This window comes from Telmatherina bonti (assembly GCF_933228915.1).
Source record: "Telmatherina bonti genome assembly, chromosome: 22".
Classification (NCBI taxonomy): domain Eukaryota; kingdom Metazoa; phylum Chordata; class Actinopteri; order Atheriniformes; family Telmatherinidae; genus Telmatherina; species Telmatherina bonti.
Window position 1 is genome coordinate 15,973,682 of NC_136631.1, and position 17,070 is coordinate 15,990,751.

At 38.9% G+C, this 17,070-nt stretch overlaps 1 protein-coding gene across 3 annotated transcripts in view; it reads left to right on the forward strand.

The window, feature by feature from the left end:
* Positions 1–17,070, forward strand: part of eml5 (EMAP like 5) — a gene marked incomplete at both ends in the record, with an annotated part of 38,446 nt that overhangs the window by 18,835 nt on the left and 2,541 nt on the right. The window contains 30 exons of one of the 3 annotated variants that reach the window (XM_079262747.1): positions 47–214; positions 1,563–1,669; positions 1,776–1,894; positions 2,010–2,196; positions 2,807–2,912; positions 3,315–3,408; positions 6,363–6,463; positions 6,575–6,768; positions 6,915–7,026; positions 7,207–7,334; positions 8,226–8,367; positions 8,446–8,598; positions 9,244–9,375; positions 9,455–9,543; positions 10,730–10,906; positions 11,044–11,245; positions 11,329–11,478; positions 12,835–12,926; positions 13,238–13,367; positions 13,466–13,564; positions 13,876–13,896; positions 14,143–14,316; positions 14,388–14,596; positions 14,829–14,986; positions 15,075–15,189; positions 15,280–15,468; positions 15,571–15,743; positions 16,119–16,281; positions 16,359–16,462; positions 16,550–16,703. In XM_079262747.1, coding sequence (XP_079118873.1) covers positions 47–214; positions 1,563–1,669; positions 1,776–1,894; positions 2,010–2,196; positions 2,807–2,912; positions 3,315–3,408; positions 6,363–6,463; positions 6,575–6,768; positions 6,915–7,026; positions 7,207–7,334; positions 8,226–8,367; positions 8,446–8,598; positions 9,244–9,375; positions 9,455–9,543; positions 10,730–10,906; positions 11,044–11,245; positions 11,329–11,478; positions 12,835–12,926; positions 13,238–13,367; positions 13,466–13,564; positions 13,876–13,896; positions 14,143–14,316; positions 14,388–14,596; positions 14,829–14,986; positions 15,075–15,189; positions 15,280–15,468; positions 15,571–15,743; positions 16,119–16,281; positions 16,359–16,462; positions 16,550–16,703 — 4,142 coding nt within the window. Of the gene's footprint in view, positions 1–46; positions 215–1,562; positions 1,670–1,775; positions 1,895–2,009; positions 2,197–2,806; positions 2,913–3,314; positions 3,409–6,362; positions 6,464–6,574; positions 6,769–6,914; positions 7,027–7,206; positions 7,335–8,225; positions 8,368–8,445; positions 8,599–9,243; positions 9,376–9,454; positions 9,544–10,729; positions 10,907–11,043; positions 11,246–11,328; positions 11,479–12,820; positions 12,927–13,237; positions 13,368–13,465; positions 13,565–13,875; positions 13,897–14,142; positions 14,317–14,387; positions 14,597–14,828; positions 14,987–15,074; positions 15,190–15,279; positions 15,469–15,570; positions 15,744–16,118; positions 16,282–16,358; positions 16,463–16,549; positions 16,704–17,070 lie in introns of all 3 variants that reach the window. The other 2 variants (XM_079262748.1, XM_079262749.1) reach the window with 2 other exon arrangements.

The window sequence follows — 17,070 nt, forward strand, 5'->3', positions numbered from 1 at the left end:
TTTTTGCACTGTTTGATGTATGTTTTTTCCTTTTTTTTTGTTGCAGGAGCAAAATTCAAAAAGTATTTAGGTCACTCAGCCCATATAACTAATGCTAGATGGTCACATGACTACCAGTGGGTCATAACTATTGGTGGTGCAGATCACTCAGTGTTCCAGTGGAAGTTTGTTTCTGAAAGAAAGTCGAAAGAGGCTCTACATTTAGCACCACAAGGTGAGACAACCTAGTCACTATTTAATACTTAACACGTATATGGAGTAAAACCTTCATTTTATGTCTAATGAATCCATTTAATGATACTGCAGAGTTACGCTGTAATGGAGGCTTTTCATTAATGCTATTACTTAATTCACAAGATCATTGGGTCCTGCCAACTAAACATTATCAAATAAAGCTTCAGAAAGTGTAAAACCCTGATGGTAATTTTGAGATTTGCTAAAATTAGTAAAATACCATATTCTGCAAAACTCATATAAATTGCAATACTACTTTTTATTTGAGTAAATAAGGGACAGATTTTGCTCCTCTTTGGTTTTACTGTGTATAACATGATGCCACTTTTCTATCCATCATGTCAACAGTAATGCATAACACTTACATTTTACAATGTCTTAACACTTTTTTTGCACTGTTAAAACCCAACACAATCCAACACAAACAATTTAGGCTTGTCGTGACAGCCTAAATCTCTGAATTTATGTCACTCTGCAGTGTTTGTTGGTACACTACCAGTCAAACGTTTGGACACACTTTCCCATTGGATTTATTGGGAAAGAGTGTCTAAATGTTTGACTGGTAGTGAACATATTTGTATTATTAAGCTGTTCTTTATAACACTGGAATCAGTCTTAATATGGTTAAGAAATTTATTTAACAATAGCTGTGCTAAAGTAAGAAAAACCATTGCATTGATACATATTTATTACCAGAAGAGCTTTTGGTAATAAAGCTCTTTTGTATGACTGGCTTCCTGTTACATAATGTACCTACTTCTCCTGCTATCCTTGTTAACTTAATGTGTTAAACCACCAGAGAGCAATGTACCAGATTGCTCCCCTCCCGTACCTTTTAATGAACTATCATTCCTACAAGGCACTACAACGGAGCAGCCATCATGTTAATTAAAGCAAAACCAATAAAAGTGAATGAAGCTTCTTACGTATGATTGCATTGTCATTTCCTAAGTCATATTTTTCTTTAGACAGAGTGCAGTTGTGCTCTCTGAAATTGCACCAAATACTAACTGCCTTTCCTTTTAATTTTCCTAATGGATCTTGTGAATAGTAGCCCAAGGCTGCCAGCTCTGCTTATTGCCTCATCTTGGCACGGCTTTACTTTGCTGCATCAGCATGTCCATACATTTGTCTTGAGCATTGTCGTGACAGCCTAAAAAATTGAAGATGTCATAGTACCTTTAGATGATTGACCCTCACTCCAACTTAAACTGGATACAGTGTTGTTGTTTTTTTAAGCTGGAATTGCAGCAGGGTGTGTGTCTGATTTAGAGGCAGGGGAGGGTTTTACTTGGCAAGCTGTGAAATAACCTTGTTTTTGCCTGCAGAGACCTTGGCAGATTCTAACAGTGAAGAATCAGACTCTGATCAGTCAGACGTGCCTGAGATGGACTCAGAAATTGAGCAAGAGACCCAGCTCACATATCGACGACAGGTTTGTTGAAACAGACAAGTTCCTCTCTTTAAACACTAAATTTTGAAATAATTCAGTTTTTTCTTTTTTCGAGCAGCATGTAAATATGTTTCCACTTGCTATCTAGGTTTATAAAGAAGATCTACCTCAGCTCAAAGAGCAGTGCAAAGAAAAACACAGATCAATGGCCATGAAGAAGAGAGAACAAGCACCAGGAAGTAGAATAAAGCTGCACTTCATCCATGGGTAGGCCAACTTTAAAAAAAAAAATACAATACATGCCAGTTGTTGAGAAATAGCTCAAGCAAACAGAAGGTCTATTATATTGTCTTTTTAATACTCTCTTTTGTGTTGTCTTTAGCTACAGGGGCTATGATTGCAGGAGCAACCTGTTCTACACCCAGACCGGGGAGATCGTCTACCATGTAGCTGCTGTAGGGGTTGTGTACAACAGACAACAAAATACTCAGCGTTTCTACATGGGCCATGATGATGACATCCTCTGTCTGGCTATCCACCCCTTGAAGGACTTTGTAGCAACGGGTCAGGTAGCTACCAAGATGTTCTAGGCAGTGGTGTAGTCCAAGTTATATGCGGGTATACAGAGTATACCCACTTCTAAAACCCCTGTGATGATGCTTTTACAATTATATATGTCCCTACACATGGACCTACGTTGCCCAGAAGCTAACGTTAGCCATGCTACAATGGTGCAGTTCACCATGAGCTGTGTTAACTTTAGCCTGAACATAGACATAATAATGATACATGTATTTATCTCTATGAGCCTGTCTCTCACTAGTCTTTGTGCCAGTATTGGTTTAATCATTTCATAACACTTCTTCCCTGACACCGAAGAGCAGAAATTATGTGACAATGAGCAAATATATAGATGGATTTTTGTGGTAAACTAAATAGAGTAGTTTTACATGTCACTTTTTCTGAAACAGCGTTTTTCTAGGCTACTTTTTTTTGTTTTTAAAACAAGGACAAAAAATTGACAGTATACCCACTTCTTGGGGGACCATGACACCACTGGTTCTAGGATCAGAAAACCTCTTAACAGAGAAAGGCATAACATATCCAATCATTTCATTCTTATTATATATGTAGTAGGTTGGCTTATTATAATTTGTGTGAATGTTTCTGTCCTTTCAGGTTGGCAGAGACTGCTCAGTACACATATGGGACACTGGAACTTTAAAGCCCATGTCCGTGTTGAAAGGTTTTCACCAGCATGGAGTGTGTGCTTTGGACTTTTCAGGTAACACCAACTTTTCTCTTTTAAGCTGCAATTTAAAAAACCCATCCAGCATAAACTCACACATCCTGCAATCATGAGCAGCAAAAACTTGCATCGAACATAAAAGAAACAGGTAGATTTACAAATAAACCAATTTAGAAGTAGCTCTGAAGAATCTTTTTCTAATGTCTTGTGGTCATGGTGGTCTGATAGCATCAAGGTAGAGCGATTCATCTCACTATCCCTAATTGGCCCCAGAAAGAGACATGGCAGTGATCTGCACGTCAGTGTCAGTGAATCACCTTCTGCAGATCAAGCCGAGAAGGAGGCTTTCATGTTGCTAATGAGGTCAAAACTTCACTGAACCAAAGCAAAGACTGGTTTTCTCTTTATAGTGCTGAAGGATTTTTTTTCCCTTCGCAGCGGATGGCAAACGACTCGCTTCAGTTGGTCTGGATGACAATCACACCATTGTGCTGTGGGATTGGAGAAAGGGGGAGAAGCTCTCTGCCATGCGGTTAGTACACTGTTGTTATATTACAATGTTGACATGGCTGCAGGTCGGCCTTTCATCGCACACCAGCTGCCGCCCCCACATCCGGAAAGCTTTGAAAAACCTTCTCTTGAATTCTACTGATTGTTATGGTACTACTAGCTTAAGCACGGACAGTTATAGATGAGAGCTAAAGTGAAGCCACTTTGCTGTAGAAGGGAGATTAATGGAGGATTGGAAAGGAAGGGAATTGCCTTCCACATTATAAGACAGCTCTTCTGCTAGTGTTGTAAGAGTTGTAGGAGTTTGCCCTAGTTCCTTGGCTGTGGATTCGTAGCTAAAGAGAATAATATTAATTCACTAACAGAAGCTTATCTTTGCAAGCCGGCGCTGCTTGTTACATCACATGTTTTTTTTTTTCTTGTTTTTTATTTTACAGAAAAACATATAAGCAAACTTCTTGCCCCACCATATGATGCAAATAGAGACTGCATGCTGTGGATGTTGAGCTTGATAGGTTCAGGGGAAGAAAGTAACTCGGATGCAAAAAAGGTCTCTGGACACCAACTGGATGAATAAGAAAAAAGTTTATTGCAAAAAGTTAGGCATCAAGAATAGATCTGCAGAATCTGTGTGGACTCCAAAGACTATTTGTGGAAAATTCCACTGACCCTCTGTATCAGCTTCCTTTTACAGAGGCCATGGAAAATGCCTTTTCTAAGTTTACATTTAGACCAATCCCAAGACCTTACACACTTAAGGTTAATTAGTAATCAGGCCTAAAAAAAGGCTGATATTCAGGCACTACTTAGTAGTGACAACGAGGGGGCTGTTTCAGAAAGAAGGTTCAGCTAACTAAGGAAACTCTGGGTTAATTTATTCTGATGTAAACAATTCTGCATTTTCGGCTCAGAGTATCTTTTCTCAGAATTAAGAGTCACAATAAAAAGCCATCATCGATGACCTAGATTTACCATGGCAACCGCAGATAAAAAGCTAGTTATTTCCCCAAATGGGAGCAGTAAGTTTTTATTCAAGCATATATGGGCAACATGAAGATGTATTTCATGACAAAGGTGAATTCTGCTGCTGTTGCTATAGATAGAGAAGCAGCATAGAAGAAAACTTCTGCCGGCGTTAAGGTGGTAGCTGCAACCCATTAGTCCACTCACTCAGTTTAATTAAAAACACTTTATTTGTGCCAAAGGGGCAATTGGTGGAGAAGTTTTTAAGAAACATCAGGTAATAGGGCAGAAGAAGTAGTTGTGCAGAACGGGCCTAAGCTGAATCTGACTGAATATTTAACTTTATTAAAACTTAAGAGTGTTATAGTGAGGATAGTGAGGAAACACCGTCTGCTGAGATCCAGATTGTCTGACGTTATATACTTACCTATCGCACATTTATGGAATTATGATTTCAGTCATGTGTGATGACTTTCCTTTTGACTTGAGACACCATAATTTTATAAAATACTCTGTGTTGCTTACATTATAGGTCCCATTTACAAAATAAATTTGAAAAAGTCGCAGAGTACAAACCTTGACGTGATATTATCTCACAAGCTCTGGGTGTTGCGTTGGAATATATTCTGCCCGAGAATCAGAATGAGTGCAAAATGGAAATAATAACACATCTGCTCTAGTTCTGAAACATCCTCTCCCTAAATAAAACATTGCATTTTAATTCAGCTCCTAAATCTCTGGATCACATTGGTACAACACATGTCTGACTGCTACTTCAGGTGGGAGAAGACAAGTCAGAATTCAAGATTTTTTTTATGCTAAACCAGCTATCTAGGAGGTTTACCAAGGTAACAGACTCGGTTACCATGGTAACAGACTCAGAAGAGGACTTACTTCACTTTCTGCAATGGAAAACCCCAACTTTGACCAACTTAGGGTTAACATGCACAGTTTTAACATAACCTGCTTTCTGTAACAGGCCCCAGATATGAAACAAACTTATTCAGCTTTTTAAGCTAAGGCAGCTTGATTACTTTACTCTACTGGTAAAATTAATTTCTTACAGCCAGGAGAGTTTTTTTTTCACACCATACTGTAAGATTTTGTGTTTCATTAGAGGAAACATAATCAGGAAAACAAAAGGTATATAACAGAAAAAAAACTCAAAATGTTTTTTTTTTTGCTTTGTTACTTTATGCTCATTTGGTCAGTCAAAATTCCCCCCTGGCTGCTTTAGAGCAATGAACTGCAAGTAGCTCTCCAGCATGTGGTTGTGTGCCAGCCTCTTACTGCAGCTAAGGGACAGCTTGGATGAGCTCTAATCTCCTTGGAAACCCTGGTGGGCTGTGCAGTGAGGTGGACATAGGGAGACGGGCTTTACAAAGTTGGCTCATACAGTGTCATTGCTTTCTCTTTAGTTAACTGATAATGAGCGGGTATGAGACTATGATGCCTGCTAGGGTGGGAATCTAGAGAAACCAAGATTGTATGGTTGTACTGCATGAAAGCTTTTAGTAAACAAAATAGACTCAATCATAAACATTCAAACATTTCAAACAAATATGCTTAATTTTTAAACAGCTACATTTCTTTGTAGTCATGGTTTTTGTCTTGCTTTTGCTTGCAAACTAAGCAGATTCTAGCTTTTGGCATTGGTCATTAAAAAAATTTGTATAATGAGTAAGTTTATTCCACAATTAAAGTCTTGATAACTATTGTCAGTAATCCAGGTCTTACAACGTTACATTCACTTCATGCTTCTACCATTTTCATTCAATAAATTAATAAAGTTCATTATGAAAAATAAAATCCTAACGCAAAATTTTAAACACTTGTAAGATCATCAATTTGTTTCTTAGGTGCTTGCATTGTTTACTGTTAACATCCAATTCTGTTTTCAGCTGAAATAATAGTTTATCTCAAGACCAAGAAATAATGACAAACAAACTAAATGCTCCAGGGTATAAATATAATTTCTGGGCATATATTATAATGTGCCATCTTGTTTTTTAGAGGAAGCAAGGACAAGATATTTGTTGTCAAAATAAACCCCTACGTGCCCGACAAGCTCATCAGTGCTGGCGTGAAACACATGAAGTTTTGGCATAAAGCCGGTGAGACTCTTTTTTTTTTTTTTTTTTGTGTTGCCTGATTTAGGCTCAAAGAGGTAGAACTCTGGCTTAGTAGTGACACATCTCACTGTTCACTGTCTGCCTCTCTTTCAGGTGGTGGGCTAATTGGGCACAAGGGAAACATGGGGAAGACAGAGACTATGATGTGTGCTGTGTACGGCTGGTCAGAGGAGATGGTGTTTTCAGGCACTTGCACTGGGGACATTTGCATCTGGAGGGACATGTTTTTGATGAAGACTGTCAAAGCTCACGATGGCCCTGTTTTTAGCATGCATGCTCTGGAAAAGGTATGTTACAGAGATGGGAGGAAGGTTTTCTTATATTTGAGATCAAGTCTTTTAATGTAAGTAGGATGTTTTTGCTCTCACAATGGTGTGCTCAAACAGATGGGCATAATTGCAGTAGTAAATGTGACAACACTTACTCACTGTAGGGATTTGTGACTGGAGGAAAGGATGGTATAGTCGCTCTGTGGGATGACACTTTTGAGAGATGCCTCAAGACTTATGCCATCAAGAGAGCAGTCCTAGCTCCAGGTTCCAAAGGTAAACAGGTCAACCAATTCTTAATCGTCCTATACTGTCCTTGGATTATTGATATGCACCTCTTACATAATACAACCCTTTAATGCAAATGTATTTTAACGTTCAATGCTTTTAGCTAAAATTAATGTTGCCTTTATATCCCACTTGTATCCCCATACTTGTAATTCATCAATTCTGCAGGGTTGCTATTGGAGGACAATCCTTCCATACGTGCCATATCTCTCGGCCATGGCCACATCCTGGTGGGGACCAAGAACGGCGAGATCTTGGAGGTGGACAAGAGTGGCCCCATCACTTTGCTGGTGCAGGTGGGAGCAAGAAAACATGCTGCACAGGGAATAATAAATTAAATCTTACCCTGAGCTTCACTGTGTCAGAGAGAAAAACTCATACGAATCCTAGGTTTTTTGCAGCCGGAGAAGCTGGGATTTGACAGCAGTTGTGGAGGATGAACCGCTTTCAAGTATGCAAGTTGAAGTTGCACAGAATAGCAAACTTATAGGATTATTGTAAAGACTTTTCCTCAGTGGAGTGTGGAAATTCAGTCTCACTGCAAATTGCAATAGACTTTTTTACATTTTACAGTTGCAACCTAAATGCTTTTGGATTGAGAAGACAAAAATGCTCTAGCTGTGCAATGCTCGTCATCTGGAAGCTCATGTTGCGCCAGATGGAAGGCAAAATGTTTTTCAGAAATATTTTTGAGCAGTATATTCAGGCTGAGATGGGAGTGGCAATTAGCACTTTGCACATCAAGCAATAGTCTGCATATCTGTTATATGGATAACAGGCTAAAGCATGAAAACTAAGCTGTGCAGATTTCCAGTGAAAATGATCATAAATACTGATGAATTACTGCCACTCATAGGGGAAATTGTTAATTTAGCATAGTGGTTCTGCAGTTTCTCTCTGGCTCCATGTACTGTGAGCAGAGCAAATGCTATTGATTGCCCTTCAGATGCATGCAATGGAGGATAGACTAGAAAAGATCACTTTATGACAGAGCAGAACCAAAGCTTGTTGTTGTCTGGTCAACAGTATGTCCAACAAGCTTACAAAGTAACTATCCTGAATAGATAAAAACTAAATTATTGTGCATTGTATTGTAGAAATATGGGAACCTATTATTGAACATTAAAACAAAGTTGAATGTGGCAACTTCAAATAAAATATTTATTCTTTTATTTATGTGTCTGCAGGGTCACATGGAGGGTGAAGTGTGTGGCCTGGCCACTCATCCCCATCTCCCTCTCTGTGCCACTGTCAGCGATGACAAAACCCTACGCATATGGGACCTCTCTCCCAGCCACTGCATGCTGGCTGTACGCAAACTCAGGAAAGGTGAGTCACTGTTACAGTAACAGATTAGTGTATTTTAAGTTGGTTTCAGAGGCTAAACAGATACTTTGCTCTGCTCAGGAGGCCGTTGCTGCTGCTTCTCTCCAGATGGAAAGGCCTTAGCTGTTGGCCTCAATGACGGAAGTTTCCTCATTGTGAACGCAGACACCCTGGAAGACCTGGTGTCCTTCCACCACCGCAAGGACATCATCTCAGATATCAAGTTCTCTCCAGGTATGTGGCTCACCCTGGCAGTTCTTTACCAGTTCACAACGGGAATATACAGAATTAATAGGCTTCTAAAATCAAAGTGCTCCCTAAAGCATGTTTGAGGTTGTGCTGGATTTCAGCAGGTATGCGTGTTTCCCTCCCGCTGTGAGTCAGAGAGAAACTGCTGCAGGCCTGACCCAAATTAATGGCTTTCTGTAATAAGGCCAGACAGAGAAACGGCAAGAGAGGAATGAGAAACAGTAGGGGTGGACAAAGTGAGAGACAGAAGCCAAATTCTCTTTTTCCCAACACTTAATCTTAATCCACAGTGAGTAGGATCCTGTTTCTCCACCCAACAGCCATAAAAAGCTGTGAGCGTTAGGGTTGTTTCATGGAAAACATCAGCTGAGGGAAGAGTAAACTGAATGATCACAAGTATTACTGGTGTCATATTTCATCTACTAACATCAGGTACTATTTGTAGATGTGGATGCTGAGTTTTTGTGTCTGCTTATCGCAAAACTACACTTTTTTGTTCATCTAATGGCACTGGATGAAAAGTCAGGGAATCCCCTCAGATATGAGTCACTCATCCACATGATATAAAATATGTGGTTTAGTATGACCCTGTGAGCCTGAGTGACATTTTATGCTCTCTTGTTGGCTCAGGAGCTGGGAAGTACCTTGCAGTAGCCTCAGGAGACAGTTTTGTGGATATTTACAATGTAATGAGTAGCAAGCGGGTAGGAGTGTGCAAAGGATGCCTCAATTACATCACTCATCTGGACTGGGACAAGAGAGGTAAATCTTCTTCTATCTTCTATTTAAGAATAATATCAAAACTCGATTCATGACAATAAATGGATGGTTTTATTCACAGGAAAACTACTTCAGGTCAACACAACTGCTAAAGAGCAGTTTTTTTTTGAAGCTCCACGAGGGAAGAGGCAGACCATACCCGCTACGGAGGTAAGCACTGAGAGAAAACACAGGAGTGACTGCGGTTGTGGTGCCACTGGCCCACATTTTCCCCTTGCAATCAGAGGAGACTTGGGGAAGGGCAGTGAAGCATTAACACGGCCCACTTTTCACCAGTATCATTCTAATTTGAGCAATGGAAGTGGGATAGTGTTTACAATGTCTTAAATACATTGTGACATTCAGGCACCTTGCAACACACACAGTGGAGGGGAGCATTTAGAAAATAAGGGTCACAGAAGATAGATGCTGGTAGGTCATGTCTCAGAGGAGAATAACATCTTCTGGCATTTGTCTTTGACTTTCCCTCACATTTATTATACTAGTGTCTTTAATGACTGTGACTGTGTGTTGTCTTTCATGCTTCTGTTTTCAGATGATTTATATTTTCATTAATGCAAACACATCGTTTTGGTGATGTGTTGGTGACAGTGTATTTTTTTGTGTAATGGCTCTATCTTTGGTTTATTTTCTATGTATCCACTATAAAGGTTTTTACTTTGGATATGACATTGCCTATTTAATGTAAAGTATATTATACAATTATCTCAGCAGCTTAAGAAGCTAAACTTCGTAGCTTAGCATGACTTGGAAACAAACAAACGGTTAATTATAGCTACTAACTTCACTTTTAAACAAAACTAGATGAAAATGTTCCCTTCCTTTACATTAAGCCAGCAAACCCACTAAACATTTCTCATTTTCAAAACATTTGAAAAACTGAAGTGTTCACCGGTGAAATGGCAGGAAAACAGCAGAATGACAGCGTCTATCTTTGGACTGGTGACAGTTGCTCGGCCTAAAAGCAGGAAGTGTAATGTTTTTCATAGTTGCTCTACTTACAATGGGTTGGAAGCTGCTTGTGAACAGCACACAACCATAATTTATAACATTTTATAGGCCAAATTAAATATGATGCAGTTATGTTTACCTCATATAAATTACCAAAGAATAATTATTTGAAAGAAATTCATCATGGCTCTTAAGGCAGTAAAATCTCACCCCTAATAACCACATAAATATGTGTCAATCTTACCTACACTGACAGCTGCTTTAAACTCATTGTTACATTTGGTATATTTCTGAAATGTTACTTTGCTTATTAGCTGGTTTGATTTTTCCATTTTGAACCAGTTCATAAAAGACAATATCAATCATTCTTACTGACTTGTTTCAGGTGGAGAAAATTGACTGGAGCACATGGACATGTGTCCTTGGGCCATCTGTAGAGGGCATCTGGCCTGTGATTAGCGAGGTAACTGAGGTGACCGCTGCCTGCCTTAGTAATGATAAGAGGGTGCTAGCATCAGGAGATGACCTCGGATATGTCAAGCTCTTCAGATACCCTGTCAAGGTAACACACAGTTCATGATTAAGTATACTATCTTGTTAGAACATCTGGTAACTTTGACAAAAAGTTTCAGATTTATGCAAATGTTATGTTAATTATGTGCTAATGTTACAAGTCTTTAATAATTTCTGTGCCCACAGGGCAAGTATGCAAAGTTCAAACGCTATGTGGCACACAGCACACATGTTACCAACGTGCGATGGTCCCATGATGACAGCCTCTTGGTGACAGTGGGTGGGGGTGACACATGCCTCATGATCTGGGCCCATGAGCCTGAGAGCCTTCGGGAATTTAAACTGTGTGACAGTGAGGAATCCGATATTGAGAGTGAAGATGATGGAGGTATGAGTTTAATTTCTTTTTATATTGTGTTTGTTAAACTTTTTCTGTTGTTGCATTAAAATCCTTACTCTGTCCTTCACCAGGTTATGACAGTGATGTAACTAGGGAGAACGAGATCAACTACACCATCAAGGCCTTATCCACCAACATACGACCAATGATGGGAGTAAAGCCCCACCTGCAGCTAAAGGAGCCTTCTGTTGACGAACGGTATTTATTGTTGATACTGCAATGTGGTTTTGCAACTGCTCAGAGAGATGAATCTGAACAGTAAAAGTTTAACACCAATGTATGCATAGAAGAAGTCAAACCTGTCTTCTTCTGATGACATTTCTTTTCCTGTGTGAAAATTCATCCTGTCTCTGCCCTTTTGAAGTAACTTAGCCCTTTATGCTCTTCTTCTTTCCTTTATTTGGCTGTCCATCTCTCATTATCTTCCTCTTTTATTCTACATGAAGACAAGGGGTAGTCAGGTGAGTTCTTGTTCTCATACATGCTGATTTAGCAAAAGACAAGATTGAGTTGACAACATACAACAGAAAAAATATGTATAGACCAAATTAACAATTATGTCATGGCTATGAAGTGACATAAACTACATTTATTTTTCTTGCAAAAATGAGATTTTGTTGGAGATTATTGCAGACACACCAGACTTTTTTTTGCATCAGACTTTTTTTTAGTATGATGCACTCATCCATACAGCTTCTTCTCAACTTCTCAGTTGTCATAGAAATGAGCTGGTTGTCATGGTTACACAGCGGCGCTGACTTGCATTTTGCTCTATGTCCTCAGTGGCTGAAGCGTTGTGTTATTGTATGTCCAGCAGGCAACAGTGAGGTCTGTTGGAATATTTTCTTCTTTCTAATTCTTTTTTTTTCTTTTTTATTGCTTCCAAAAAAGAGGATCAAGGTAAAGTTCTTACTCTGTTGTTATTTTACATTTTTTTGCACCCACTGTTGATTTTGTGGTCTCTTGCAGATGTTTAAAAATATTTCATGAAAACGAAAAGCGCACTTCTTTTACACATGTAGTAAAGTTTTCTTTTTCTATTATTTGAACTGTCATTAGATTTGTCAGTATTTCTTATGACAGTTTATATATGTAATCTACACAAACGCACACACACATATATATATATATATATATATATATATATGTATATATATATATGTGTGTATATATATATATATAATATATATATATATATATATATATATATATATATATATATATATATGTGTGTATATATATATAATATATATATATATATATATATATATATATATATATATATATATATGTGTGTATATATATATAATATATATATATATATATATATATATATATATATATATATATATATATATATATATATATATATATATATATATATATATATATATATATATATATATATATACTTATAGGGTTCCTTAACTCCAGCTTTCACTTTTTATTCTTTTTATAGTTCTAATGGATTTATTGCAGTTTTAATGGATTACTTCTTGCTCATGCAGTTAATCATTATCATTATTGTCTTCGTCCTTGTGGTGATTCATGGTGCTGCTGCAGTCATCTCACCTCAGCTGTCTGTTTCAGGCCTCCTGTCAGCAGAGCGCTGCCACAGCCAGAGAAGCTGCAAACCAACAATGTTGGCAAGAAGAAGAGGCCCATTGAGGTAGCGTGTCCTCACATCTTCACCAGAACACGACAAACAGACTAAGATGTACAGATGGTGATCTTTACATAAGCAGAAAAAGGCTTGTCTCTGTCTCCAAGAAACAGATGATTCAAAGTTCTAGTTTCCAATGTGATTAGTTCAGCTGAAGATGCCCTGTGCTCGTTCTCTGTCCAGACATCCTCTCTGAGTACTGCGATGATGCTCTAATCGAGTTAGTTTATTCTGTTGGCAGCCGACTTTAAGCATCTCTGCTGTCATGGATTTGTCCTTTCTAACTCTCAAATGGTCTTTTTCTGACTCTTTCACAGGACCTGGTGCTGGAGCTGGTGTTTGGTTACCGTGGCAATGACTGCCGCAATAATGTGCACTACCTGAATGAGGGGGCGGACATCATATATCACACCGCCTCAGTCGGCATCGTACTCAACTTGACAACTTGTAAGTAGGTGCTAAAAACAAATGTTCACTGTCTAAAGAGCAATCATAACCGTCAGTGTTTCGCTTAATGTTGCGTGTTTGTACGTGTTTTCTCACAGCCTGCCAAAGTTTCTATGTAGAACACAGTGATGACATTCTGTGCCTGACAATCAATCAACACCCCAAATTCCCCAACGTGGTGGCAACTGGCCAAGTAGGTATGTTTGTGAGAAGTTGACTTCCTAGGTGCTGACAGCCATTCTCCTCTTACAAGCTTCTTACAAGCTCTGCCACATTTGAACAAAATGATTGCTTCCAGAGAAAAATAAATGGTCAAGGAAATTATTATGTGCTGTTTTTAAAAAAAAAACAAAAAAACTTGTAAAACACTTATGACAATGAAGTTACGCTGAGGATGTTGCGTTCAGAATTTATTGAAGCATGTGCAACTGCAGTTCTAAAAACTAAAGAAAAGATATAATTATAATTTGTTGTTTTTGTCAATAATTTTCATTTTCCTGCTTTTCAGGTGATACTGGTGACATGTCGGGTAGGAATTTATCAATTTTATTAGTAACTCTTGAACTGTCAAAGCAAAATGTGTTGAGTTTGTTAGATTACTGCCATCCAGTGGACAGTTTTACACATTTAGAAGGTGATCATAATGTACATAACGCATTCAACTATATACACCAATAATAGAGAACATTACCTCAAAGGACATTTCATGTTTCTGTTTGAAAAAAGAAATAAAAGTAAGATATTTAAAAAGATCATTATCTTTACTGCCCTTCAGCCACATCCCCTTCCATACATGTGTGGGACGCCATGACTAAGCAGACCCTATCAGTGTTGCGCTGCTTCCACTCTGGCGGAGTTTGTTCTGTCAGTTTCAGTGCCACAGGGAAACTCCTGCTGTCTGTTGGCCTGGACCCTGAACACACCATTACTGTCTGGAAGTGGCAAGAAGGTAACAAGGTTAAAATTACTATTTTTCTTTTACTTTTTTCCCGAGGATTTGACTCTTACGTTGTCTCTCAGGTGCCAAAGTGGCTAGCCGGGTCGGTCACACTCAAAGGATTTTTGTGGCTGAGTTTCGACCCGACTCTGACACACATTTTGTGTCTGTGGGCATCAAACATGTGCGTTTCTGGACGTTAGCTGGTCGAGCTTTGCTTTGCAAGAAAGGTGTGCTGAGCTCCATCGAAGATGCCCGGATGCAGACCATGCTGTCTGTAGCATTTGGAGCTGTAAGTGAACTCCACCATTATGATCCACAGTGTCTATTTTTTGCTTAATTGTTTTCCAAATTCTTTAATGCAGTTTTGTATAACCACATATTTTTACTTTAAATTTAAATCTGCTAAATTGTTAAGCTCAACAGGCCAACTTTGTCTGCTCAACTGTGCTGTGATTTGTCTGTGCATTGCTCGCTCTGCTCTCTTAGGCCACTAGATTAGTGCAGATTTGTTTTCTTTTCAGAATGACTTGACATTTACAGGTACCATAAGTGGGGATGTGTGTGTTTGGAAGGAACACATTCTAGTAAGAATAGTGGCCAAAGCTCATACGGGCCCTGTGTTCACTATGTACACCACACTGAGAGACGGCCTCATTGTTACTGGAGGCAAAGAAAGACCGTGAGTGATTTTCTGTTACATGAATGTGTTAGATCATATAAAACCTGACATTTTATCAGGTATTAAACTTTTGTTATATTTTCCTTAGGTCAAAGGAAGGTGGTGCTCTAAAACTCTGGGATCAGGAGCTGAAACGCTGCAGAGCCTTTCGTTTAGAAACAGGACAGATTATAGACTGTGTTCGATCTGTATGCCGAGGGAAGGTAATTTACAATAGAAACTAGAAAGATTTCCAGAATTAATAATGAATCTTCTGAATTCTAACATCTCTGTATGGCACAATGTTGTGACAGGGCAAAATCCTTGTTGGGACTAGAAACGCAGAGATCATTGAAGTGGGAGAGAAGAATGCTGCGTGTAACATCTTGGTGAACGGACACATGGAAGGACCGATATGGGGCTTGAGCACGCATCCCTCCAGAGACGTATTTCTGTCTGCTGCAGAGGATGGCACTGTCCGTCTGTGGGACATCCCAGAAAAGGTCAGAATCTCAGGTCATCAAGGCACTTTAACATTTGATAATCATTTAGCTTATATCAACATTTCTAAGAGGGTGTTCTTGTGTTGCTTTGTGGGGAAACAGAAGATGTTAAATAAGGTGAACTTGGGCCACCCAGCGCACGCCATCAGCTACAGCCCTGAGGGAGACATGGTTGCCATCGGCATGAAAAATGGAGAGTTCATTATTCTTTTGGTAGCTTCACTAAAAATCTGGGGAAAGAAAAGGGACCGACGCTCTCCTATTCAAGATATCAGGTAATAATAGAGGAGTAAGGGAGAACTGGGTAACATCTGTGTGAAAAATTGTGTCCGTTATAAGTGTGTCTGCATGTTTTATGTAATTATTCTGAAAAGAGAACTTTTCCCTAGCAGCATCTGTTGAGCAAATTATCCAGTTGTATTGTTGTGTAAACTGAAAAAATAGCCTGGTTTGGACTAGAGGCCAGAATAAGAAGAATAATATTTATCAACATAAAACTCTTTTTACTGATGTAAATAATATCTGATGTAATGAGAATACTTCTTGGAATACTATCCAAGAATTATTCTCAGTGAGAATAAATGTCATAACTACTATTTGTATGCATTAAACTGGGCTTTTTTTTAAAAAAAGTTACGTTTCTGTTACAGGTTCAGTCCAAATTCCCGTTACTTGGCTGTCGGCTCCACCGAATGTGCCGTAGACTTCTACGACCTGACGCTCGGTCCTCAGCTGAACCGCATCAACTGCTGCAGGGACATCCCCAGCTTCGTCATGCAGATGGATTTCTCTGCTGACAGCACTTACGTTCAGGTATGACAGCTTAGTAATGAGAGATTACATCCCATTCAGTGACTGTCATGCATCTAACTTGCACTACTTGTAAACAGTTATCCACAGGTGCTTATAAACGCCTTGTTTATGAAGTGCCGTCTGGGAAGCAGATCACAGAACAGTCCCACATTGACAGGATTACCTGGGCCACCTGGACAAGGTGAGATTCACATTGGTTGAATTGACTTATTCTAGACCATGACTGCTTTTGCAATAACATTGAGAAAATGTTGATTTGCGTGTTTAGTGTCCTTGGAGACGAGGTCATTGGGATCTGGTCCCGTAACACCGACAAAGCAGACGTCACCTGTGCCTGCGTGTCCCATTCGGGCCTTAACATTGTCACAGGCGATGATTTCGGAATGGTAAAGCTGTTTGACTTTCCCTGTCCAGAAAAGTTTGTAAGTATAACTGTATATTATTAATGTTAATGTCTCCATTGTTTGTCTGATGATATGCATTTGATCTTCAAACTACTCTTGGTTTTTTTAAGTTCACCAGTAAACCTAGTAGTAACAAAAGACACCATATGCCTTCCCACAAATACACACACACCTTATTCCTTAGAACACTTTATAGAAACTCTGTGTGACCCTGAACTCTGATTTGGTTTGATTTTCAGAGCAGCTGATCATAGATGAATAATTTCTGAGTATGTGCACTATGTGTGTGGGTGATGGAATAAGAAATAATGAAATAATGAACAGAGCTGCAACGCTATGATTCACCATGGCAACGAGTAAATAAAGAAGCGTCATCTCTATTTTT